This window comes from Daucus carota, chromosome 3, assembly GCF_001625215.2.
Source record: "Daucus carota subsp. sativus chromosome 3, DH1 v3.0, whole genome shotgun sequence".
Classification (NCBI taxonomy): domain Eukaryota; kingdom Viridiplantae; phylum Streptophyta; class Magnoliopsida; order Apiales; family Apiaceae; genus Daucus; species Daucus carota.
Genome location: NC_030383.2, coordinates 41,185,754 through 41,213,644, shown reverse-complemented (window position 1 = coordinate 41,213,644; position 27,891 = coordinate 41,185,754). Strand labels below are relative to the sequence as shown.

At 32.6% G+C, this 27,891-nt stretch overlaps 1 protein-coding gene across 1 annotated transcript; it reads left to right on the top strand.

Moving 5' to 3' along the window:
- The first annotated feature begins 21,954 nt into the window (after positions 1-21,954).
- LOC108211608 (ethylene-responsive transcription factor CRF4) lies at positions 21,955-23,713 on the top strand. The gene has a single exon (XM_017383246.1). It carries the CDS (start codon positions 22,350-22,352, stop codon positions 23,439-23,441), a length of 1,092 nt encoding a protein of 363 aa, XP_017238735.1. The 5' UTR covers positions 21,955-22,349; the 3' UTR covers positions 23,442-23,713.
- Positions 23,714-27,891: the final 4,178 nt, after the last annotated feature.

The following is a 27,891-nucleotide window of genomic DNA, read 5'->3' as shown; positions in this document are numbered from 1 at the left end:
TTTGAAGTAAAAATCACTTATTTTAAACCGAGGCAAACGGCCCTTCGTTTGGTATTGCTGTTAAAAAAGAAGCTTTTTTGAGATAAAAATATTCTGACAAATCTGAAAATATTTTTTTCAAAACAATTTTTTCTTTTTCATAAGAAAATATTTTTTAACTTTAATAAAAAATTGTTATGAATTTCACTATAAAACTTAATCACAAGAATTATTTTGATGTTTTAATTCAAAATATGATCTGTGTAACGCTTTTTCAAACCGTCCAACAGTGTTAAACAACAGATTTTCAGGTCAAAATACGGCACGTTTGAAAAAATTAACTAACTACTAATTCATATTTTATTTTTAAAAATAATATATTCTTATTTGAACTCTTATAAAGTTTAAATAGCTAATCATTTTTGTATGCGAAAATGTTCATTCTTGATATTAAAAAAAAAAAAAAATCTATCCAAACATATCCTATGTATATAGCTTACGGGAATTCGGATACACTATCGGACTACCAGTAGAATAAATAAAACAGTCATAGCTAAATAATTATTAAATTAATCGTAGCTTCTTCGGTTTATAAAACATATAGCATAGTAGTCTTTGAAATTCAAGTCCATTATATACGTTGTTAAGTCGCAGCAGGACATGGTGACCCATGTCGTTTTTAATATAATGTCATTTAAATATATTTTAATTAACACGTGTCAAATCGCAATCCCAGTGAAATCTGATGCGAAGCTTGATAAAAGATATTAAATTAAACAAGTATATAAAATAGGAAAAAGAAAGTCCCGGCAATATGGTCGTGCCCACGAGTGGAGAGAAGCATGGTCCCTGAAAATCTGGCTAATTTATTTTAAACCTAACCCTAATTTTATTCAGATTACAGTTCATTCATGTACTTTGAAGGATTAAAGATTGTAGCTTTGTCTCTAGTTGAGACAAAATGCATGCACAGACTGAGACTTACATGTTGACTCCCACTTCGTTTTGTTTTCAGTGGACTAGTTACGTGGCGTGTGATTAGATTCCACGTGGCATAACCGAAGTGCTAATTTGAATTTATTAATATTATAATAATTTGTAATTATATATATATTTTTTGAATAAATGAGTTCATTCAATAATAAAAGGTCATACGGCATGTACATAAACAGTCGCGTTGAACAAACAAAATACAGAAACAATCACCGATCAATCCATTCTTATTGGAGATAAAATCACGTGATTTGTTGAAGATGATACATACACATGCTTCGTCACTTTCGCTTCCGCCATAACCAGTTTTAGCTATCGACTGAGAATGCAATTCCCGAACAACTTTAATTACTAAATCAAACATCATACTCACACAAATGGTGAGAAAATAACAAAACTCACATAAACGGTGAGACAACAAAAACCAAAACCACAACTTAGCAACCTTAAATTTGCACATGCGTAAATAAAATACTAGCTAAACCAAAACAATCTTTAGATCTGGGGAACAAGCCCACAAAACCAAGATAACTCAGACCACTGTCAAGAACAAAATCACCGGGAAGAACGAGAAATCCGTAGCTCCGTGGAATTGAGATCTAAGGGAAAGAAGGTCAAATCGGAAAAGGCTTTGAATCCTTAGATCCGAAAACACGAACTAATACCAAAACTTAAGAAAAAAACTTTAAAACAAATTTTATTGAAAGAAGGAAGAACAAAAAAAGAAAATAAAAGATTTTGGGGCTTTCCACCGGTTGAGATCCGATGGAAGCCCCCTGCTGCCAAGCAAGAAATGATGAGGCGCTTTAGGGTTTGGGGAGAGTTACGTGAGAGGTATAATTATATACTTATATATGATAAGCGTAATGGAGATAATTTGGTCATATGGTCATGTTATTATCAAAAACTTATCATCTCTTGGATTATATATAAGCTGAATAAGTACAGCTAGATTACAAGAAAGAAAATATAAGTCAACTGATATCTACTTCCATACTTATGATTTCTTTTACTAACCCGAACCAAATTTCGTCTTTTAGATGTTCATGGATTTTTTAAATACAAATCAAATATTATTAACAAAATTTAATTTTAGAAGCATATAAATCACATCATTATAAAATAAATTTTATTTAATATATTTCTTAAACAACATATTAAACAAAAAAACGAGATTGGGAATTTGGTTGGGGGTTATTGTATATTAAATCAACCTCCCTCATTTGGAGATTTGAGTTAGGAGATGGTGTCTCAATGTAAAGGGGCTGTGACTTTAACTTTGTTGGAGCCACGCCAATCTGAATTTGAGAAGAACTTTGCACTGACACAAAATCTGTGGTCTTGGTATGTGCAGTAGCGGGTGTAAATAGTGTCATTTCCTTTAGTTTCCTTCACAGGTTTGTGTAGATGATTGGATGTGTCCCAATGTCTTTTGCATGATGCCCCTTGTTGAGAGCTATTTTTAATTGTGACATCTTTTTAGGAAGATGTCATTAGAGATGTGCGAATGTCCATATTAATAACCACATCTTGTTGGGAAGATGTGGGATAGTTTGGCTGTGAATCTCTAATCTCACCTTTCGTATTCTAGGGGCTTTCTTGACGTTCACCCCTCCCCCTCACCACCCACAACTAGAGATGCTAATTTATACCGAACCGATGGATACCCGTTCCAAATCGAACCCGAAAACCAGAAACCCTTTTCAAACTGAACCCGGCCTGAAACCCGTGTATATATATAAATTATTAATATTAATATTTAATATATTAGGAATATGTATTATGTACATATGTAGTTTACGACCTTCTGGATCCTGTAATATTACTAATTGACCTAAAACCTAATTACCCATCCCTCAGTTTTCGGTTTTTAGTCCTCAGACCTCAGCATCACAATAAAAACCCTATATTCCTAAATCTGGCGGCACATCAGCGGCGGACGGAGGTGTGTGGCTTTGTTCTTCGAATCGCCCACAATGTAAACTATTGAACTTTTCAATTTTCATCTTTGCTGAAGAATAATATATTTCGAATTTCGGGTTAACCCGAACCCGAACATAACCCGACCGGTTCAGGTTTGGATTACATAGTTCGGGTTTTTTCGAGTTCGGGTTTGGTTTTTACATTGACCGTGTCAACTGACCAGTTTGCCATCCCTACTCACCACCATCACACTCCTCTCAGGTTGTGAGTAGTTAGTACAGATGATGCTTTTTGATAAGCATCAGACGTGGGCTTATAGAATTTGGAATTGGAAACTGTCTTTAATTTTGCTTACTGGGTCATGGGGGTTTACAACTTCCATGACAACAGATGAAGTAGATGAAACTGCAGGATTACATGGAGTAAAGTTTTCAAGATATACCTGCATTAGAAGTGGATAAGTTACGGCTGCATCTTTGTTTTGATTGAGCCTTAATAGATCACCAAGCACCCTTTTGCTTTGCAACCAGCAGTTGAGCTTATAATCTAGATCTGCAATTGTTAAATTCTTGACTAAGTGATTAGCAATAATCATTAAAAATCTAGCATAATAAATATTCTTAGTCCTTTATTTTAAAGGACCAAGTTTGGCAGCAATCTCAAAGAGCACAATATCACCTATATTGTAGTAATCATACGCCAATAGCATATAGATGATATTCTGTATAGACATGATAAAGGCATCAAAATTAGACACTTTTACCCGAAAGGCCTTATTATTAGAGTCACAAAAGTAACTCCTTTTCTCATGCATTTTCTGTAATTTTTACCCTTATTTGATGTGTTACAGTTGTAATTCATAGAATTAAGAATCATAACAATATCATCATGACTAGGTTCTCTATCAGTTTTATTTACATGCATATGGAGAGCATCTTTAATAGTCTCTCCATTAACAACATACTCAGTATCATTTATAGAGACATTAAGAGATTAAGATTTACAGTCATACATGGCAGATGTCCACATCTGCTCTATTACTTCATAGTAGAGAGTTGGTGGTTCAAGCATGACGAAAGAAAGCTCGCACTTTCGTCATTGGGTGGAAGTTTGGGAGTGCTTGCGCAGTATTAACAAATTAAACTGGGTATGAATAATGATAATTAATCATAAAATTTGGTTAGGAAGAAAGGGTCAATATTTTCATGAGAATGGACGAATGACAACTGTAAATGTGTGATAATTATTTTATTTATTCAGATGATTTGGACATGGAAGTGATGGGATTGCCTATATTTGAATTATAGAGATAATGTTGGACTGTGCAACCTCCATTAACGGATATTAGTATGATATTGTCCGTTCTGAACTGTGGCTAAGCCCGCATGGATTTGTTTTTGGACTCCTCCCCAAAAGCCTCATACTAATGGAGTTCTTTTGCTGCTTATGTTCAAGATATATATTCTTTATCTTTTCGATCTGGAACTTGGATTGAACCTACTCAACAATCTCCCCATTTATCTTTCCGTTGTGGGATTTAGGTTGTACTCACTCAACAGATAAGTCATGAAAGACGATGTTAAGTCAAAGGGAAAGAATAAGTGTGGAATTGTGTGGTCAACTAAAAAGATAAAAGATTTATATGTTGCAAATGAAGTTTTTGTAAGGAAAACATAAAGTTGAAGGGTATATTTATAAATTTGAGATTTGCGCGTTTACAAAAGGTTTGTGTAAAACAATTCAAGAATATTTTATCATGGATGGATTTGACATTTTTTCCCATATTTTGAAATTTAAGCGTTTGTTCATAATATTATCAGTATATGTATATGGTAATCTGTTACTGAGAAATAATGCTCAATAGAATAAAGTTAAGACTTAATATGAATGTTGAGATTGTAAATCTGACTATAATTTCATAAGTTCGATGAATTCAAATAAAGGATGTAATTTGAATACTGAGTCTAAACCAGAAAAGATTTAGTGTAAAAATGCTTAAACATTTTAGGATAATAAAGTGTAGCATGTCGGCAATCCCATTGAAAATGATGAGAAAATGATTAATACGAGAATGGAATTAGTTGATTGACCATATATTAATATGCGCAATATTTAAAAGTTTGATGTGTCTAATGTTGTGTGATCAAATGACTAGACTTGGCATGTTAGTTTTGTAAGTGGGTAATTAACAAAATATTCCTAGTCAAGCCTATTGAGACGCTGCAAGGTGAGTAACAAAGTACTTGAAAGGCATGTTACACGGTAAATTGGTATATTAGGCAGATGTGCTACAAGTTATTTGTTGTTGTGGTGTAAATTTTGAAGGGTATAAAGAAAGTGTAAATGTCTGTTACATTATATCTGTGATATAATTGCATAACTTTTTGCAGTTTGTTTTTATCAAATATGATTTCTTAGTGGAATTTAAAAATTCAAGTCATAACACGTTCTGAGGAATAATGGAAGCACATATCAAAGAAAAATGAGAGTCACGAAAAATATTTGACAAAGATGTAAAGTGGGAGATGTTATATTTGACTTTCTTTTTAAATATAAAATAAAAGGAAAAGAAATATATTTATAGAATTAATGATGTAAATGGGAGTTACATGTGCATATTGATTTGTAATTAATCACATTATTATCAGATTAATTCATGTAATGAATATTTGGGAAGTTGTATTTTATTGGGTGGAGGAAGCGGAGTAATTGTCTATATATAAAATATATCCTAGTAGAAAAGCACCAGAGAAAATAAAAATACTTGTTCAATCCACAATTCGGAATCCCATATTTATTCTAAATTTTAATATATTATTTTTACAAGTTATAATTCCTACAATATTACTAAAAATTAAAACTAAACATATATATAGTCTAGTTTCTCTAACAATAGCTAGTCAAAAACATGCGAATGATAGTATCATATGTCTAGCGGAGAAAACTTTGTAGATAAAAAATCGTAGAATGAGAAAATTTTATGTTACAAAATATTTTAGCACACCTGAATAAATATTGTTAACGGGAGAAAATGATTAACAACAAATGTGGGCACTTGCGTGATAGTAGGAAGAATGTCACGAAGAACACGGGATGGAGAGTGATGGATATTGTAGCTGATCTTGTGCTTTGATCCTTGAGCAAACGAGAGAAAGCGTTTTCACGCGTTCTCAACAAGAATCAAGTTATGAGCCACAAGAGGTTCAAGCTACCACGTAATTCTTTCGGGCCAAACCTCTTAGCGCGGGCTAAGTGTCAGTCCGGTCCATCAGGACCCAGATCCGTAGGACCGTGAAAACCCCCTATCGAGAGAGGCACGTACTTGCATGGCCTAGGCCAAAATGGTAAGAGGCTATCATGTAGCGGATCGGAGAGTGGATAATGATCATATAACCGGAGGTAGAGACCTCGAGAAATATATTCATGGCCCCCAGCCGGGTCTAGTCATTAGCCTTTATGTCTTCGTCATCCTCGTATGAGGCGAGAGAGCCCAATCATCCTCTACGGGGCGAGGGAGTCCAATCATCCTCTATGGGGCGAGGGAACCCGAAGTAGGGGACGTAGCCCTAGTCGGAGCTCAAATGACTCGATTAAATAAAGTAAATGACTCATCAGGTAAGGTCTGTCCATAAGTAGAGAACATAAGGAACGAGGGCCTTGCTGCAGGGCGAGCCCGGGGGAAACGACCCTAAGCTAGCGACCCTTAACACTAACGACCCGTCCGCACGAGCTAGGTTATGAAGAGGCGAGACCATGATGAGGACCCCCATAAATAGAGAACATAAGGAACGAGGGCCTTGCTGCAGGCCATGATGACGACTCATCAGGTGATGTCTGTCTATAAGTAGAGAACATAAGGAACGAGGGCCTTGCTGCAGGGCGTGCCTGGGGAAACGACCCCTAAGCTAGCGACCCTTAACACTAATGACTCGTCTGCACGAGCTAGGTCATGAACAGGTGAGGCCATAATGACGACCCCCATAGGCGATCTGGGGTCATGTGATGAGGAACTACTGAACCAACGAGCCGGTTTCTAACGAGACGTCCTAGCGACGAGACCTGCTCACAACGACTCCGAGGCCCACAATAAGTACTTGAAGTGGTCCCTTCGACGGGCTCGCTAATGGGGCGATCCAACCATGTAATGGGGCTAAATGGCTCGGCCCAATCTCCTCCTGGATAAGACAGCAAATATGGGTGAGCCATATTAATGATCCATATTCGAATACGGGTCTGCCGATACCCATGCCAATATTGAGCATAACATATACATAAATTTAAAATTAAATTATTGAGCGCAAAGTGAATATATGCTACTACCATAAATATGTCATGCGGTCAAAGCATTTTCTATTTAGCCATAAATTGATATAAAGTTGGCCAAAAGATGACCGGATAATGTACGAACACCTGATTTCTACCGGACAAATGACTGTTGGCCCTTTCATTAAATATATCAACAAGTTAAATTTGAGGCATTTTCATTTTATTGGTCACTGGTGCGTCCCAACTGCCATATTTGCCGTGGAGTGGAATTACTGTAAAGTACTGATAAACATTATTTAGTGTCGATTTGTCCATTATGTTTATTCGTTTGTTATTATTTAGCAGCGTTTAATGGAATTACTGTAAAGTACTGATAAACACTACTGTATTAAGTGCCTCATTATTTATTGTGTTTAATCTTTTTTATTAATTACTTAGCACTTAATAAGTGAACCACCCCGCATGTGGGAGAAAATGGTTAGCACTTAGACGCGGCAATCAGTCATGCTGTAATGTACTTTAGTTGTACTGATTACTGAACCCATTGTTTATCGTTTATCGTATCTATCTTCTTGTTTTTTACTTGATCTTACATGATAATTTCAAGTTATTGCAATGTAAAATTTCAAAATTGTTAAAATATTATTATTGGAATAATCATTCATGAATAATCCGCCCTAATTTAAACAACAATGTAACTAAAAGGGATTGATTTTAGATCCATGTCCAAGAATGTTTGTATTCGTACATGGTGTCGTTGGTGTAATGCCTCAATTTATTCATCAAAATTTCGTCTACAAAACAAGCTTAACATAAAACAAATACTATATATTTTACGTACTTCACCAAGCGATGATCCGGTAATACAACCATATAAATACAATATCCGCAGAAAGTGCTTGTTGTGCTTTATACTAACAAATTATCGTGTAATCGTGGTATGATTTAATTTGTCCTAGCTACTTGTTCTTTAATAATAAGTATATAAAACTGTAGCAGGAGTAATTAGAGGGAACGAGCAAAAACATTTTCACGAATAAAAGGTGGTCAAACTAGTAGCGCTATGCAATTAGGACTTGTGATTTAGGTGTTACTCGACTTTAGTTTAATGGATACTTAATTCACTTCAACGGGCAAACCGAAACTACAAATAGTAATATTTCTTTTCATGTAGATTAATTAATTATTTGATCAGAATTATTCATAAAGAAAATTTAATAATTAATCAGATGATTTTAAATTCAAATTAATACATTTGATTTCAATATTTTTGTGATTACTAAAAATTATGAAAACTTAATTAAACGGATGTCTGTCGGATTATATATTAAAAAGTTTCTGACATACGATTGTTGCATAATGTTATATTGATTTTATTCACTCAAAGTTACCGTTTTTCCCACAATTAATTTGTTGTTAATATTTCGACTATCATAAATTCGGATTATATCAAAAAAAAATTTACCAAAATTAGTAGCATGCTAATATAAATATAATTATACGACTACGCTATTAATGTGGTAATTTACTTTTTATATTAGTGTGCTACTAATATAAATATATAGTAAGATATAAAACTATTATATTGATATAGTTCTACTTAAGCAATTGTTTAAAATTTTCATATTCCTTCCGTCCCATTTTAGTTGTCACATTTCTATTTTTATTGGTCAAATTCACTAATTTTTGACCAAAAATTATAAGTCACTCTTTTATTATTTTAAAAAACTGAAAATTATATCTTTAGTAGATTAAAAGTTATTTCTTGTGACATTTTTTTTATTTTTTCACTTGATAAAATATTAATAAATTTAAGTCAAACTTTGGTCAATTTGACCAGCACAAACCCAAAAGTGACACGGAGGGAGTAATTTCTAACACGTAACTCCCATTAAATTAAGAAACTAAAGAATCAGTTATCATTTAATAAAGAAAGCACGGGTGAAAAGAAGTCTAATATACAAATAACAATATAATTTGATTCGGCTAGAATTTATATTTATTCGTTTGCTTCTAATCCGTATTCCAACTAAAATTATATAAATTTGTTCATATCTAACTCAAGTTGGAATTTCAGTATTTTTGCTATTGGCTCCGTTCAAATGTATATCTTGACTTAGTCAAACTATTCGAGTACTCTTGACTTAGTCAAACTATTCTAGAAAAAAATATATCTGAGCAATAAAATAATATAATTCGACTTGATATTTGTTCAAATTTTAAATTCAAAGTTATTCATTTTTATATGAAAAAATATATTTATTTTTAACAACTCGAATCTGGGTTATTCGAATTCGTTTTCAGCCCTAAAATTAAGTAAAAGGAGCTGCGGATTCAGTGCCACTAGTGACCATTCTGTAAGAGCATCTCCAACCATGAGAAACTCCTGGCTAAAAATGTAGGTGGTTTACCAAATTTAAGAATTATATCCAATATTCACAAAAAACACCACTCCAACCATAGCAAGCCCTTATCCATAATTATAATCATCCCGCTATGGATGGGTATATTTATCGAACCAATACAGATCTGTAGTGAATTCCACGTCATCTCCTGCAATTTATTTTCCTCCTTCCCGCTGATTACATATTATTTATTACCATATTAAATTGATATATTTTATTTATAACAATCTAAATATTAATAATATTACTATTTTTAAATTATAGCCGACCAATATAGATAATACCATTGAAGCACGATGTATTACAGGTTCAGCAAATTTTACATAATGATTTACATGTCCAATTTAGCCAACGATTATAGTCTAACGCCATTGGAGATGCTCTTACCTGAGTATTATTTAGCCATTTTTACATAGAATTTAACAAGTCCTACTTTCATCTATTACCGTATCCAAGTGCTTTTGTTTTCATCCCAAGTGAGAACGAGGAGGCTAGTGAGATCTGGTGGTGATCATAATGTAAGATTCGAAAGTTGCATGAACATCTGGATTCTGGAGTGGACACATACATATAAAGTATTAAATTCCAAATAATCTCCGCAGACAAATATAGACAGCCTACACTTTTTTAGCTCTACCAAATCCACTTACAATTTTAATTGCTTTTCAGACATTATGTCCCTGGAGACCCGAGAAAATTAAGAAGAAGAAAAAAGAGAGTTGATTTTTCCACCCAATTTTCCTCATTATAAGGTGTATATACACCTCATTGTTTCTTTTCATTTTATGAGCAGCTGGAATCTATTATAATCATAAGTAACTTCTATCTCAAAAATTTATAACCAGCCCCAGTTATGTATGTTATCATAAACCGCAAAAGCTTGTATACACATACACTAGCATCTATCTTTACAGATACAACGGCTAGAGTCAAACTTGTTTGTTTATAGATTAGTGACTGTTCGGTATTTTAAAAGTCAAAACAACTGCTAGCCGGAAAAGATGTCGCAATGACCCACAAAGATTTATGGGGCGTCGAGCAACATTTTTGAATAGGGTTTTTACCCTATATATCTATCGATGAATACACATTAATTTTTTTTATTTCGTGAAGAATTTTAATTAGTGAAAATTTTAGTCAAACAAGAATAATCACTATTAATAAGATTGAAACAAATGAAAATCTATCATTTAATTAAAAAAGAACGTTAACGTGTGTCAGAATACACTAGCAAAATTCGTTTTGAATTTATACGTATAAACATTTCTAAATGTTTTTATAAGTTTATAATAATATTTAAAAATATGAGTAATATAGTAACGAAAGGAGCCATTTAAGAGTAAGTCCAATAGATCACCTGTATGTGCTCCTAAACTCATATGTAGGTAATGTGTCAACAAAATCTACTCTAATACTATCCTAGTGATTATTTAAATCATTGGTACACCCTCAAATCTTCTAACCATTACTTATTTTCAGGTAACCACTAGTCATAACCTATTTAATATTTATCAATAAAATATCCATATCCCTCCTTCTTTCTTTATCTTTTCCTTCCTTTCCCTCTTTCTCTCTCAAATTTATTATTAAAATAATCTTGGGAGAACAAATATAGGGATTGCTATTGGAGTTGACATTAAAAATAGATTACCCAAATCACTAAAACACACTAGAATTCATTATCTTATATTATTAATAGGTAATTAGACAAGTAACCTATTGGACTTGCTCTAAGTTGACTTAAATTTAATGACACACTTGCAAAAACAAACATAAGGGTGTAGGGCCGCATTTAAAAGACCAGACTCTGTATGTATTTATAAGTTATAAGCATTTATTGTTATCGTTAGTGTAAAAAATCAAGAAGTACTTCTAAAAAGTTGAGAATACTAACTTTTATTTCTGTTAACTAATTTGTGCTAAAACAATACATGTGTTTGTATGCAGGGACGGGTTCAGGAATCTAATTAACTAGGAGCAAAAATTATTTTTTTAAAAAAATTAGAGATTAGATTTTCATTTAATTAAGAGGATTGAGTTAATTAATTGGATAAACATATAAGTTTTGATAAGAAGTATGTAATATATTAAAGAAGAATCAATGGGATTTGAGTCCAAAATCAACTGATTATGGACAACCTCTATTAATCATGTGGTTATTGAAAGTACAAAAACAGAAAATAAAAATATATAATATATTAAAGTTTTAAAACCAGTAGGTGCAACTGCCCCAAATCTCATACTGTAAATCCGTCATTGTTTGTGTGTGTATAACAAAATAAGAACGAAAAGAGATAGTTAAACGAAGTCAGTGTGAGACTGTCTCCTTAAAGCGAATTCACCTCCTCACCGTATGTGTGGAATGAAGGCTTCCCGGGATAAAATGGATTGCGAAGCTGTGCGGCACCTTCGCAAGTGCTGCACCTTCAGGGAGCGAGAGAGCAGGTGAGAAACAATCACCGATAGAGAACGAGAGGAAGGGTAGTGTTTTGATATGCGGCTGTGTTTGATAATAACCCTAATGACTCTATAATATGTGGTTGTGTTTGATAATAACCCTAATGATTTTCGAACCCGGATTTTGTTGTATTCATGTTCGCAGGTCGCAAACGCGGAAAGTCTGAAAGCTTTCGAAGCCATGAATTTTGCCTCAAAATTCCATGTTTTGCACCCCCTCGCGCACGTAGGAGATGGAGCATAACACATCAAACACAAGTAAACACCACATGGGTGTTCTAATATATAAAGGCATGAAAGGCGCATATTGTTTTCAATGTGGGATATTAGTTTCAAACACCATTTTTCACTTCCAAGAGACCAATTTTGGATACTTATATCTCATTCATCTCTTAGCCAATTTGAGTCATGATTCAAAGTGCCTTGAAAAGATCTCTCGGAGGAGAACGCATTCCAAACTTCACTCGTTGTGCGCACACAACAATGCTCACTCAAATTTGAGACTCAAAATTGACATAACAATGTGGGACTTAAACCCACATATTCCAACAGTTTCATGACTTCTACTTCTTTCCCAAATACTTTAATCACTTCTAAGTCTTAACTTCCATCTAAGAGCATCTCCAATGAGCCTCTTAAATCACTTTTAAAATATAATATTATATGTCGTTCCTTCTGAGTTAAGATATTGAAAAGATGACAACTCCAATGCTCCTCTTTATACTTACTCCTTATTCATATTTTATTCATATAAATGAGAGGGAAAAGTAAAAAGAGAGAAACTTTGGAGAAAAAATAATATTATATTCACAAATAAAAGTTGTTTGTTTATAAGAGCTTGTTTATTTTAATTATAAGCTGGGGCTTAAAGTTGCTTCTGACTTTAAGTTGAAAAATGTGTGTTTGTCTAATAAGTCAGAATCAACTTAAAGTCATGAATAAACCAAAAGCTGACTTAGAGCCATAAGTTAGTTTGAGATACTTTTTTCAGTGACTTAATTTTTTTTCAACTTTTTTTTTGATGAAAATTAATCATAATTAATAAGTTATAAATTATCCATAAATCACTTCTTATTTCTATTATTCATATTTTAAGCTTCCTTATCAAATAAGTCACGTTTAGTCATAAGGCGCATTAAATCATAAGTCATAAGCTCAGCCAAACGGGCTCTAGGAGAGGAGAGATGATAAGCTCTAAAATTTTTAAAAGGTTTCTAGGAGCCCGTTGGAATTTACAGTTTTGCCTTTGACTCTCTAAATTTGAAGTTAAGAGTTTGTTTATAGAGCTCATTGAGGATGCCCTAACTTCGAATTCACTTCTTTACTTTCAACAAGAAGCATTTCACCCCAACGGCCCCAATGTGTCACACACACACACACATATATGTTTATGCTTATAAATTTTCTTAAAATGTAGGAAGATAGATAAATTTCTTTCTTTGTCAAACGGATTACATAAATATTCATATATTCAATATATAAAGATTAGAAGAAAAAACATTGCTTTCATTTGATTGAGTGGAATGAATAGAGATTAAAATGAAAAATTCTAAAAAAATTGCGAAACAAGAAGAAAATAGTGGTTTTCATAAATACCCATATCTAAAAGATTTTTTTGCAAAAATACTGTCATTTTTTAAATAAATTGCGAAAGTAATATATTTCAGAAAATATTTTCAAAATTACGGTGGTTGCATATGCAACCATAATTGCAACAGCTAGCAACTCTATATGCAACAATAAATGCAACTTTGAATTTTTCTTTAAAAAATTACATTTATTTGCATAATAAGTTGCAGATGGTTGCAATTGGTGTAAATTAAGTGCCCCTGCGGGGCCATTACTAATATCACAAAAGCAACCATGAAATCAACTAAGATTAACCATAAATCAACTAAAAGCAAACTATTTCGTTGCAAATATCAATCCTCGTAACATTAATTTCATTCACTATATATCAAACTCCCTTTTCCCTAATCTCTTATATATAGGGGGCGTTTGGTTGATGGTTAATGAGCCCGGTTAACGGAAATCGGAACCTAATACCCATACATTGTGTTTGGATTAGTAAAATTTTTGCTTGGAATGGGAACCTCATTCCCTCTTGGAGGGTAAATCAATACCTCCACACCCCTTGGGTTACCATTTCCCATACCCTCGATTCCCATACCCCTCATTCCCATTCCCCATTCCCCATTCTCATTCCCACCAATCATCCAAACACCCCCATAGTCTTGCACGGAGGATAAACTGAATTCCTTTTCGCCTCTCATACTCATAGTAAGGCCTACAAACCGCAAAAACAATGTGCAATTGAAAACTCGACATCATCGCCGCAGAGTTTTAAGAGGTCGTTCAAGAGATGAAATGGATATAGCTTTAAGATCCGTTTAAGAGAAATGGATCTGTTGCTTAAGTGATGATGATGAAAGAAGGTGGAAATGCGCGACCTGGTGAAGCACAATGAAAAAGTTGCAATCAATATATGAACAAGATGAAACCCTGTGCTGAGTTTTGACAAGAACGAGACGTACATTACAAATGTTTTAATCAGACTTTTAAAGAAATCGGATTCTTGTAAGAAAGCCAAACATACAGTAATTTTGCAATTAAGATGTTAAAAAGGGGCATATTTGCCAAATTCCCAAGAAAATGAGAGATAACAATGATATGATTATGAGTGAATATAAATTTTATATCATGAATGTTGCAGGTAAACATGATGAAAGAGTGGAATAAATATTCATTTTCAAATATGCGTGTCAAATTTCTAGTTTAATATTTAATTATTGAAAAATAAGAATTATAAATATTTTTTCTTATGATGCCTAAATTAGCAAAATATTTTCATTATTTTCCATTCGTTCCATGTGATTCAACTACAAACGATGCAAAAAAGAAGTCAAAAACAAAATATAAAATGAAGGTGAAGAACGAGGAGTGTGAAAAAGAAAAGAGAGCGAGCGGGATAGGCATGGACGCGTCACCAGCACGTGGAGACGCATCACGTGAATTTGCATCGATTAAACGACGAGGCGTGAACGTCGCCGGCCACCGGCATCTGTTTTCTTTCCTCACTTTTTATTTTTTGTCAGTCCCGGTGGGCCCTCTTTGCGGACCAGCCGCTTATTCACTGCCACCCACCTTTTTTCTACCCCTCTCTATATTCTTTATTACCTCCTCTGTTACTTTATCTTTTTACCCACACTTTCTCTTTTTTCATGTAACCAGTAAACCGTTACAGTCACATTGACTTTGACTTTTTCACTATTTTCGTAATCGACATCTCGCCGATGTTTTGAATTTTAAAAATTCCCGATTTATTGAGAAGTTTCGTATTAATTTTCTATTTATTTTATAAAATATTTTAGTAATTTATCATTTACACATCAATTTTTGTAAAAATTCTTGATTGTCCTAATTTTTTAACTGATCACAAATTGATAGGTCAAACGATTAAATTCAATTTACAATTTTTCAATTCAATTTCCATCTTTTATCATATATTTAAATAAAACGAGTTGAGTGAAGTCGAACCGTACCGAAAATATATCCATGCGTGTGCTGCGTGATTGTACTAAGCCGGAAACTTCTTACTGAAGTCCATAATAAAAAAATCCGAAGCACGTAAAAGTTGAAATAAGTAGTGGCACTGAAGACGGAGTGGAGGATATGATCTTCTCCACAGCTTAATTAAAACTCACTCAAGATTCCCCAATATTTACAATATCTTCAAGCTTTAATTACTCATTCTCTCAAGTAAAACTAAAATCTCTGTAAAAAGATCTGCATTTATTTATTTATCAGCAATCAAGCATTGTAGATGAACCAACATCTCTTGCTTCTAAACGAAGCCTTTGGGTGATTTCAATTTAGTTATAATAACCAGTACAAGTAGTAGTGTTGTTACACATGGTTATTTTATTGTGTTACTCATGGGAAACAGTAATTGTAATAATTAATTATTTGTTTGCATAAAACTTTGAGCTAGTTAAGGTGTTTGTTCTATCTTATTGCTCAACACTATGACCAACACCATTATAATGTTTCAAAAAATTAATATGGGGAGGTGCTGTACTTGGCCCTTCTTTTTAGAACAGATCTTCAACTTAACTAATTCTTTTAACTAATTTTTTTGGGATTAATTTTAGGAGAAGCATAGGGATTAATTCTGATTATTTTTTCCAAATTTTGTGTCATCACTAATACAGAAATTCATAGTTCATGTTTATATTTTAGTTGATCCCATTCTCTATACAAGTGTGGCTCACTTATCAATTTAATCTAAATTATTTTTATTTATTGTGTATTCCTCAGTTCACTGACTCTCATGAGGAGCATTCTAAATAAGTTACCAGCACTACAAACTTCTTAGATATTTGTATCTGCTAGCACAATGTTTTATGAATTTTGAATTTGCCCCATGCACACACGAAAAATGCAGTTTATATTTATAAAATTTTCTCATTGTTTTATATTTGTCCCATGCCGCCATGCATGTAATATTTACTTGGTGTATATTTGCATGTAAACAGTATAGTTAGGTTACCGTTATCGTTTTCATTATTTTATTTTAGCAAAACAATATCTTTCATTCTAAATGAAGGGTCTTTTTGGTTTTTAGAATCTCCAATAAAGTTTGCTGAAATATTATGTTAAAATAATATTAAATATTAATTATATATAATTTGCTGAGCCTATATTGTCCTGCATATTTGAAAATAGTACATTATTTTTATTTTAATAAGGATTGACAAGGATTTATTATGCACTTTTAAAGTTCTTAAAATAAGATAAATTTTGGCCCTCATACTTCCCTTTTTCACCATATAAAATATATGCATGTGAGATATCCGTTTTGCTTAAAAAAAAATTTAACCGACAACTTATTTATGAAAAAGATATATAAAATTATGTATTTTTGACGATGATCAGTAAACACCTTCTTATATACTTCCTCTCCCCTCGTTTGTTTACAGTAATTTTACATTATTCGACACACATGTAAAGACGCATATAAAATATAATTCTGTAACTTATTTTTCAAAATTTTCTTTTTTTCATAAAAATTTAAATACTAAAATTTATTTTTAAAAAGAAGTTCAAAATAATATATCAAACTATATTTAATCATAGTATTAGAATTGAGAGTGACGGAAGGAGTATATATATGGAAAAATAGATATATATTTCCGATAAGTCCTACATTAACAGCCTCGTCATCTCAAAAATTTATCTCAGAGATATTTAGACGCAGCAGTATTGTTACCGTTGTTTTTGTACAGTTAGTTCAAGGGATTACATGCATGTACCAGTCAAATAACAAACACGGATTAAATTGGTGTTATGCAGTAATTGTAATTTTGTCTGTGTCTCATACGCGGGTGATTAGCTGTTAATCCCATAAACCAAGAGCATCTCGGAGTTGATGATGAAAATCAAGTTAATTATAACAAAGGAGCAACAGTTTTAATCCAAGGGGCATGCAAGTTGACTTATAAGTGAAAACCCCAAGTATGTGTAGCAAGTTGATGGACAAGTTACAATAAAACTTGTACTAGAACACACATATACAAATAAGAGCAGTGGGTTAAAATAAGAAAGATTCAAACATAACGAAAAGAGATTTGTCGAGCTCGATGTATTTTAATTGCTTGTCTTTAGTTTTGTGGATCTTCACTTGGCTCAATGGGTGGGTTGCATGGGGGCCGAACTCCAAGGGAGCCGGGCAACTTGGGTTTTGTCTTTGCTAATCCAAATATACATTATGTACACTTATCATTATATACGATAATTACACATGTAGAGTAGTGAGTTGGTCATATTTTTGGGAGGGTACTGTCTTAATTTGTATGTATGCTTGGTGTTTAACTGTAGCTGCTATCCTTTGTGGTTGTGTGGAGAACTGTCACTCTACTTAAAATGCGGTAAACAATATTAAAACATATGGACTCTTGAGTCTCGCTTATCTTCCTCCATGAGCACGGTTTTTGGCTTTTTGTATGGTATGCTCGTGGGTACATATTATGCATATAATTTATTTTAATTGGTTTATATTTTTTAATAATGATAGATCTTCTGCGTATAGACAATCACATCGATCAAAATGATCTAAATGTATAAAATTTTGTTTTTAACATATGCTCATGACACACACCAGACAAAACCCTCGGAGTAAATATGTTTTTTGACATAATACTGATATGTTGTGTTTGATGGGGTTGAATGAATATATAAAGAATGAAATGAAATTTAAGAGGGAATGCTACATACCTGTTATACTCATTTTATTCTCAATAATTTTACACTCACCAAAATTTGCAAAAAAATTCTTTTATCTTTACTATTTTCATTTAATTTTAGTCATTTCATTTTATTCTTCTTAACCAAATGCAACATTAGGTTGAGTTGGACTAAACTCCAGCCCAGTCATCAAATTTGACACAGTTATAATTTTTTTTCAAAACTAGGTTCGAATTTAAATTCATTTTACTAAATATTTGAGAAAAGCTTGAATATAATAAGATTGGTTGAAATTCAACTCGATTAAACATGTAATTTATTAAATATGGATATAACAAGAATAAAATACAAGCTTGATAAATAATTGGAATAGCTATGATTTGAACTTAATTTAATTGTGATCGAGCCAAATTTAATATTTCACGATCGACATATGTCCATGATTCATCTAACCCTAATGTATATCTTTTCATTTATTCATGCATAATCAAAAGTGGAAGCTTACGCGTAATATCTAATTATCAAAAATATAAGAAATACACAAATTTCTTACTTTAACTACCCTTTCTTAGGTTCATATTATAAAATTTTAGTATATAACAGAAGAATTGTTTATTTTATTGAAAATATGCAATCATTCAATTTATTTTTATGTTTGCGCAAGAAGATGAGAAATAAACCAAAACGGGAGGCATACTTGTCATAGTACGGCAAGCACCACAATATATTAATCCCCATATACTGCAAACATTGTAATTAAATTTCTTGAAATCACCCAAATTTGATCGCGAGACATTAACAACTAATCATTCTTTAAAATCCTTTTTTACTTAGCTGGAAATTAGTGAGAAAATATTGATTATATTATTACCTATATATTCTTTTTTGCGAGAATGTTCAGATGGGCCATATATAAAGAAGAAAAATGTAAAGTTTGAATACTGTTGCGTTGTATACTACTAGTAAACAAACAAATAAGGTGAGATTATTCATGGTGGATAGTCTAATTTTGTTTTTTGTTCCAACTTTTAATTGATTACAGTATTCACGTTAAGAACTATGTATGGACTACTTTCAAGTCAAAATGGAGCTTCATTATGCTTTTGACAAAATAAGTACGTCTACTACTGTCGCATTTTTGTCTTTCGTTATAAATTCAGGACTGTATATATTTAAAGTCAAAGTAAGGGACATAAATCAACTAAAACGTTCGATATGATATTCGATTTTGCCTTAATTTGAACGTGATATTTATTCATGAACTTATTATCCGACATAAATATAGGGTCGAGATTATCATGGAACATCATTTGATTTATTTAGAAAAAATGATCAAGATAGGTTGGATTTAGAAAGAAAAGTTATGAGATAATTAGACACATGTATAAATTAGGAAATAAGACTGGTAATAATTAAAAAGGTCTCTTAAAATGATATAAAATTTTCCCAAAAATAATTGAACTTAAAAATCATTGGGCTCTAAAAGTACTACTATAATATTGATTATTTACATCAAAAACGATATATTAGTATAGTTTCTAATTATTATGAATCTAATATATAAAGTTTAATGATATATTAGATTCATAATAATGTATGAATTTCAAAAAAATTATAAAGTTTTTGCATCTTTTCATGTGTAATTTTTGTTACAACTTCTTTCATTTTTCATTTTGTTTAAAATAATTATATTTAGTTTTCATTTTAACTGTTTAGCTTGTTCAAAATAATTATATTTTTGTTTTTATTTTCCAAAATTACATATTAGTTTTTCATTTTTAGTTAAAAATTAATTATAATTTAAAATATTTAATATTATTTACTAAAAATCCACACCTCCTGTGCAAGCGTAAGAGGGATTACTCCGTACATAAATATTCTAGTTGACCTATATTTATCTCAAAAGTAAGGCCAAAAACTGTTTTATCATCAAAAAGTCATATAAATCTGCACTATTTATGCAAAAAGCAAGTTAACCAATAGGCTGCTTTCCAACTTTCCAAATAAAGTAATTATAACAAGAAAATACTTCACAAAAAGAGAAAAAAATCGATGGAATTTCACACATTTGTCAACTAACAGATATTTTACCATGTGAATTGTATGTAATTTACTTTTAAATCTTTCGATGCAGCAAAACACAAGTAACTTCTTACTGTTATTATTTCTTAATTTTATGTTGTAACATGAGTGATCTGTTATTTCATTATTTTCTAATATATCTTAGAAAACGATTTTTTCAATTTCTCCACATTTTACCGTGGGTTGTTTTTACTTGTTTATTCAAATCTGCATATATATACAGAAAAGAAATAATTACTGCAAATAAATAGTCTGTGTAGAAAGCAAAAGTTGCATATATTGTCACTATGTAAAGAGTAAAGGGTAGGATAAAAATGGTCTCGAAAGAAGCATTTATAGAAACAGAGCAAGGCCCAGAGATCTGTACCCAATACTGAATTATAAATAACTGTCCTGCAAATGGCGGCTACTTCTATGTCGCCCACCACGTTACTCATAGCCGTAAATCAGATCCATTTTTACTGTTCACGGCAACTGTAAAGTAGTCTACAGGACAAATTTACAGCTAAATTATTACAGTCAAAAAGTAGGTTTTTCATCTCATGAATTGGGCAGCAAGTAATTCCTTTTTTTTCAAATTTGACCGACTTAAATGTTACAGGGGACCGAGCATCCAGGGTGTCACGTGACCTATTACAAACTACGAGGTGAAAAAATTATGTGTGACTCACCATGCTTTCAACTTCATTCATTGGACCAACCTCCCTTGTCTGGGTCCACTAATGCAACGTGGCATTCTCTGATACATTGATTAAAATGCGGCGAGCGGAGTGGTTAGCTTTTACCGGATTTTACTGTAGATGCCGGAGAATTATAACAACATATTTGAAGTTTCTCAAAGTATTCACTTGCATATATTTAGCATATGTAATATACTTGTTTCCATTTTATGAGTTTTTAAATATTTTTATCAATTTTAATATGAGGGTAAAAATAAATATTTTTCATGCATATTTATCAGTATTAATTTGATAATCAAAATTATTATAATAAAAAGTTTTATTTTCATAAAATAAAAAATTACATATCAATCATATTTTTTCTGTAAAGTAATAATTTTAATTATCTAATCCAGATTCATAAAAATAAATGAAAATAAACAAATGAGTAAGATAGTATTATTGTCTCATTTGTTGGTCCATATATTTTTTATCTGAGGACTATTGTTTCAGTATCGGGTAAGCTAATTTTAATATTATAGATTTACAATGAGATATGTTATTCTAGTCTAAAATTCATTTAAAATATGATTTAATTTGTGTAGTGATATAATTTTTTTATTAATACAAATTTTATTATCTAAACTATGAAGAAATACATTTAAAATGCTTTAATTGTTTACAACTCAACCAATTAAGAAACTCATTTAAAATCAGATTACTCACACTAATATATTAGTTATGGAAACAAAATATTGTGTCGATAATATTTAATGTGATGGTATTATTGGCTGAAATTGTCAATTTTCATTACACCAAAATAGTAGAATATCAAGAACTAGAGAATAAAGAAACACAAAATATAAATTAGGTGATAAAATAATAATAATGGGTGAGATTAAAGTGAAAGTGGGCTAGTGAAGGATGATTATAAAACAGCAAATAGAGTAGCCAGGCGTAACACAAAATCAAAGTAGCAACTCTGTGTACTCCGTGTGTCTTCTCCACTCTCTCTCAACACAAAGAATCTTTCTTCCCCGTTGTTTTCTGCTCTTTGTTCTTCCTTTAAAACGCACACGCCCAGTCGATCTTTTCACTCCTTTTAAGCTCACCTTATAGCATACTAGGTTCACTTTCTCTAAAGCCAACCATTGTTCCAACACTCTATTTATTCTTCCTCTTTACTCCCCCTTTTGTCAGATTTTCACCACCAACCTCAGCTTCTCCTCCACGGTTCTCTCTTTATTCCTCTCTCTCTCAGCTCATCTCTCTCAACTCATCTCTCTCTCTCTCGTTTTGATGCCTATTTAGGCCCAAAGATACTTGTAACTCAAAAACACAAATGGATCATCACAGCATGTTATGTCCTATTAAGTTCACCGAGCATCGCAACATCACGAAGAAACTGACCAACCCGCTGATCAAGAAAGCAAAAAAGTTCACCGAGAAAAGAATCGTGAGAATATCGGTGACCGACCCCGACGCCACCGACTCGTCTAGCGACGAGGAAGACGAGCTGTTCGGACGGCAGCGGATTAAGCGCTACATTAACGAGATTAGCATCGAAGCCGGCTGCAAAAATAACGTTGTTTCATTACCTAATGCGAATGCCAAGAAGAAAAAGAAAGATATGAGGGTGAACTCCAAGGCCAAGCCGATGAAACCGGCTCAAGCCGCGCCGCCGGCTAATGGGAATGTGAGGAAGTTTAGAGGGGTCAGACAAAGGCCGTGGGGCAAATGGGCGGCTGAGATTAGGGACCCGGCTCGGCGCGTTCGGCTTTGGCTCGGTACTTATGATACTGCTGAGGAAGCTGCTATGGTTTATGATAATGCGGCTATTAAGCTGCGTGGACCGGATGCTTTGACTAATTTTGTCACTCCGGCTCTGAAGGAAAAGCCGGAGGTTAATATCGGTTCGGTTTCGGGTTACGAATCGGGCGAGGAGTCGAATAATAATCTGTGCTCTCCTACTTCTGTTTTGCGGTTCAGAAGTCAATCTAATGAAGAAGCCGAAGAATGCCACTCCGCCAACGAGCCAACATCCCATGAACCGGCTGATCTGATGGATCCAATCTTTGAACCGGTCGAACCGGTCTATGAATCCGCCGAACCGTTTTATCATGAACCGGTCTGCCACGAACCGGTTCACCCATTCGTCCAAGAATGTGAAGACGAGACATTCATAAACAGCATGTTCGACTTTCAGTCGCCGGCGCCGTTGAGTTTCGACGACGACCTCACATTTTCCGACGGGTTCAGCAACATTCCGTTTGACGACAACTCTATTTTCGGGAATGACTGGTTAAATAACGGCGAGGAAATGTCAAGTCAATGGGTCAACGATATCGGGTCACCAGCTTTATTCCAAGTTGACGATTATTTTCAAGATATTAACGGCGATTTTTTCGCCACCGATGTTCTAATGGCGAGTTAATTTTACAGTGATTTCATATAATGGCGGTATGTTTTGTCACCGGATTGTCGATTATGAATCAGACAAATTTTGTACCGGTGACATTCAACTTCCGGTCAAGTTAAAAATATCGGAGTTATATATAGTAATAGTAGTAATATAAATGTGTTATATTTTCGCTGTAGTACGGCCTCACTTATAAATTTAAGTGGGGTGGGGTTTGTTTGCTCGAGTTTTGATAGGATTTCACGTTATACATGTTTTTTGAATAATAAGAAAAAGTTACTGAGTTCTGACTTGTGTTTCAGTTTGTTGTTTAACTGTATGAACTCACATTTCACTGCATTACCCTTGTTAGTTTGAGTAGAGTGTATGAAGTATGATGCTGTATTTATATCTTCCTCCCTGAGGCATGGATTTTAATGTTTCTATAAATTATATTAATGTAATTATTTTTAAAAATTTTCTTTTTAAAAAAAATATTGAATGTTAAAATTTTATTTAGAAAAAAATCCTAAAAATAAATTACACAATTATATTTTATAAAAACATTGAAATGCTTGCTGAGCTGAAAAAAAAGTATAGTTACAAATGAAATAGAAGGAGTATCGGTATGTTACTGTTTGACCATAGGGGTCTAGTTGGTTCAATCCAAAATCGAACTGAATAGATCGATAATCGAAATTTCATTTTTTTCCTGATTAGAACCGGACCGAAATTTTATTATAGTTACATAAAAATTTTCTAATAATAAGATATTCGGATGATACTGAGTGATCAAAATATATGAATTTGGAAAATAAAAGATAATTATTAATTTGGAAAATAAAAGATAATTATTACTTTTCGTTTGGACTGGGCTTGGAAAATTAGCTATGCGAGTTGGTTTTGAATTTTTATTTTTTGTTTGACAAAAGTTGGTTTTGAATTTTAGTTGGCTACTAATGTGATCATGCATATAACATGTTGTATAGGATGTGGATGGGAATTTTATAACCGAAAAGATGGAGACTAAATAGCTGCTGAACCTAGGACTAAACTTGAGATTCACACCAATAAAAGGTCGAGGAAGAAAATGCGGTGATGATTGTGTCGTCTGATTCACAAGGATTGCCAAAATACAATATGGCTAATGATCAATCTTGGCTGGGGACGAACTGTAATTTGATTGACAGGTGACATAACTCACGCGCATCCATATTTTCACATTTGTCTGATTCACAAACTACTCATATATACTCCCTCCGTCCCCCTCAATTGTTTACATTGGAGGGGGACACGGAGACCAAGACAATGTATGAAAAATGAGTAAAGTTAGATGAAAAGTGGATAAAGTGGTGGGACCTACCAATATTTAATAATAGATTTGAGATAGTGGAGGAAAGTAGTGGGTGCAATAGTAGTTTTTATTGTTAAATATGAGATAGTGGGAGAAGATGGTGGGTGTAATGATGGGAAAAACTTACTATTTATAGTAACGTAAAGAAATGAGAGGGACATCCCAAAATAGTAACTGTAAAGAAATGAGAGGGACAGAGGGAGTATATATATATATATTTGTCCTCATATATATCAACGAGAAAGTGAAGAAAAAAAATGAAAATCTGGAATTATTTTTCTGTTGAAATACATTGTAACACATCAAAATCTTAAAATTAATTAAAAATCCGTCTATAATATTTTATAACAATAACCCGCACCTGGGCCCAGGTAATTAACCCATATTATGATGAGCCTCCATATTGTCCCTCTTCATTCCACACCTCTTTTTCGAAAATTCACAAATATTGATATTTTGCGATGAATAAAAGACCATCCAGACTAATTACATGGGGTCCTTTCATGCACGTTGGTTATAGAATCGTCTAGAAATCTAATGGGGGTCAAAATATGATACTGTGTAGGGTATTAAGATCTAATATGTATCAATACTTTTTCATGCATTTCTCACGAAATGCGACAATAGTCATTGCAAGTAGATGAACTTGCATACATTTGTATATTTAAATAAATTACATTTCTAACTTATACATCCACTTATTCGTTGTTATTATCCTCTGGCGTTGCTCTGTGGCAATAATCTGGACAACCAAATTATTAGCACCACAACAATGCTAAAAATGTTGTGGACCACTTCGTGTCTTTGTATCAGGTGCCACCTTTCCTTCTTCAAACCGTCACCAACACTTAATTTTTGTGAATAAACAGAATATCGAGAGGTTGAGAGTTCAAATCCAGATATACGAGTTTTTAAATTTGTATAATTAAAAATAAAATATAATTTGGGATGACTGCATGGAATATTAGAACAGCTAGAGCGTACTGTACGTCCTGCAGATTATAGGTTAGCACAACAGAAAAAGAATGCGAAAGATTTGTACGTATGAAAGGAGTATTACAGTTACAGTCTGTAAATGTCAACAAGTTGATCTCTATTGTCTAATTTTGAATTCTTATGCTCCATGTTAGCAGTTTTAACTTTTAACCATGTCTGATTAAAGCTGACAACTTTGCAACACCATGGCCATCAGCTTCTGCTTAAATATCAGAACAGCAAAATATAATTAAATATTTAACTTCAACGGTAAGGATGGAGGCCAACCAGAATAATATCTGCGACTGTTTTCATATTTACTCGTGTAAAAAACAAAAATTAAGACGAGTCTGTTGAGTGATCCTGACTATATGCGAAAAAAAGTTGAATCCGGTGTTGGTATAATCTTAAATTTAGTTATTATTATTATTATTTGTGTAGTTATTTATATTGAAGATCAGTTTTAGATCGAAGTAGTTAGAGCATCTCCAACAGTCTCTTAAGTCATTTCTCAAATATAATATAAAATATTCACTCTTAACAATTTAATGTATATTCATCTCCAACAACACTCTTTACATCCACTCTTAAACAATATTTAATTATTAAATGAATAGGACTACAATACTAGAGTGGAAAGAGAAAGTGGATGCTTGTATTACTTTATAATAAAATATAACTTAAGAGTGAGTGAGAGACTCTTAAAAGAGAGGAGAGAGAATAGACTCTTAAGGTTTTGAAGAGCCTCTAAGAGTCTATTGGAGCTTCCATTTTGTTAATGCTCTCTATTTTTTCATTTAAGAGCTTGTTTAAAGAGCTTATTGGAGATGCACTTAGATGTTTGTTGGAGTCTTGAAAAAATTGCAGGAGGTATTGAGTCTATCTTGTTTTAGGAGATTTATTAGAAGTAGTAGAATACTGTTAAGAGTTAAGTACGTTTATTTTTAAAGTCTATCTTGTTTTAGGATATTAGAAGTAGTAGAATACTGTTAAGAGTCAAGTACGTTTATTTTTAAATATTGCACGTAATTTTTTTTAGAGGTAGAAGAATGAATACAAATCAGTTAGGAAACACATCATTAAGATTCTCAGAATTCTAATCTTTCAAAATTTTTATTCTTTTTTTTTCTTCTTTTAAAATCATGAAGATATCATTAAAATTCTCAAAATTCCGATCTTTCAAATGTAGTTATATAAAATATACATGATTACTTTAACTAGGACCAACTAAAACGTTACAAATCTCAGTACCGTCTTTGCTAAATACTACTCCCTCCGTCCTATTTTACACTAAATTAAATTGTGTTATGAATATATGTATATTAGTCACATTGGAAATTGTATACCAATAGTATTCTAAGAAAAATCATGTAAAAAATTGTTTTAAAAAGACAAAAGAATATTATGAAAAAATTATCAAAAAAAACATGTAAAATAAGAAGGAAGTAGTATCAATTTTTTGAGGAAGGACCATGATTAACGAGGGATAAGACTTGCAGCTCGAGCGGAGACTCAACAAAGTATTTTGTTCATAATTTGGGTTTTTTCATGTCTTCATTCTTTTGCAATAAATTTAGGATGTTTATATGTACTTTTCGTTAATCAATAAAGTTAATACGTTTCCACAAGTGCCAAAGACATTCATAACAACCTTCAGTTTGAAAAATGATGAATAAGATATTGTAAAACCTACTCCAAAAGCGAATAGGTGCGTGGGACAAACAGGTGCTGCACAGTGTATACTGTATGGTTTCACGGGTTGGTCAAAGATGTGTGAAAGTTGGGTCATCCCCCTCCACACAAACAGTAACAGTAATAGTAGTATATTTGTACACACACATGGAACCATGCAAGTAATTTTGGCAACTCAAAGAGGTAGCTGAGCTATACACAAGAAACCAGTTAGTGATGTATTTAATGGAGTACTTGTACTGGTGAAGATGATATGAATGTCCACCAGTTCCAAGAAGACTTTGCCCATATTGTTGTTCCCCAGTAAATTCATAAATGGTTCATAACAATCCTGCAAGTTTCTGAATTCATCGTACATTTTATTACAAGGGTTTGTCTAGCATGTGTATATAGCACATGTTAAGCACTAAATTTTATGAATTTGAATAATTTTGATTGGTGTAGTTGTTGTTATTGTTGGGGAAT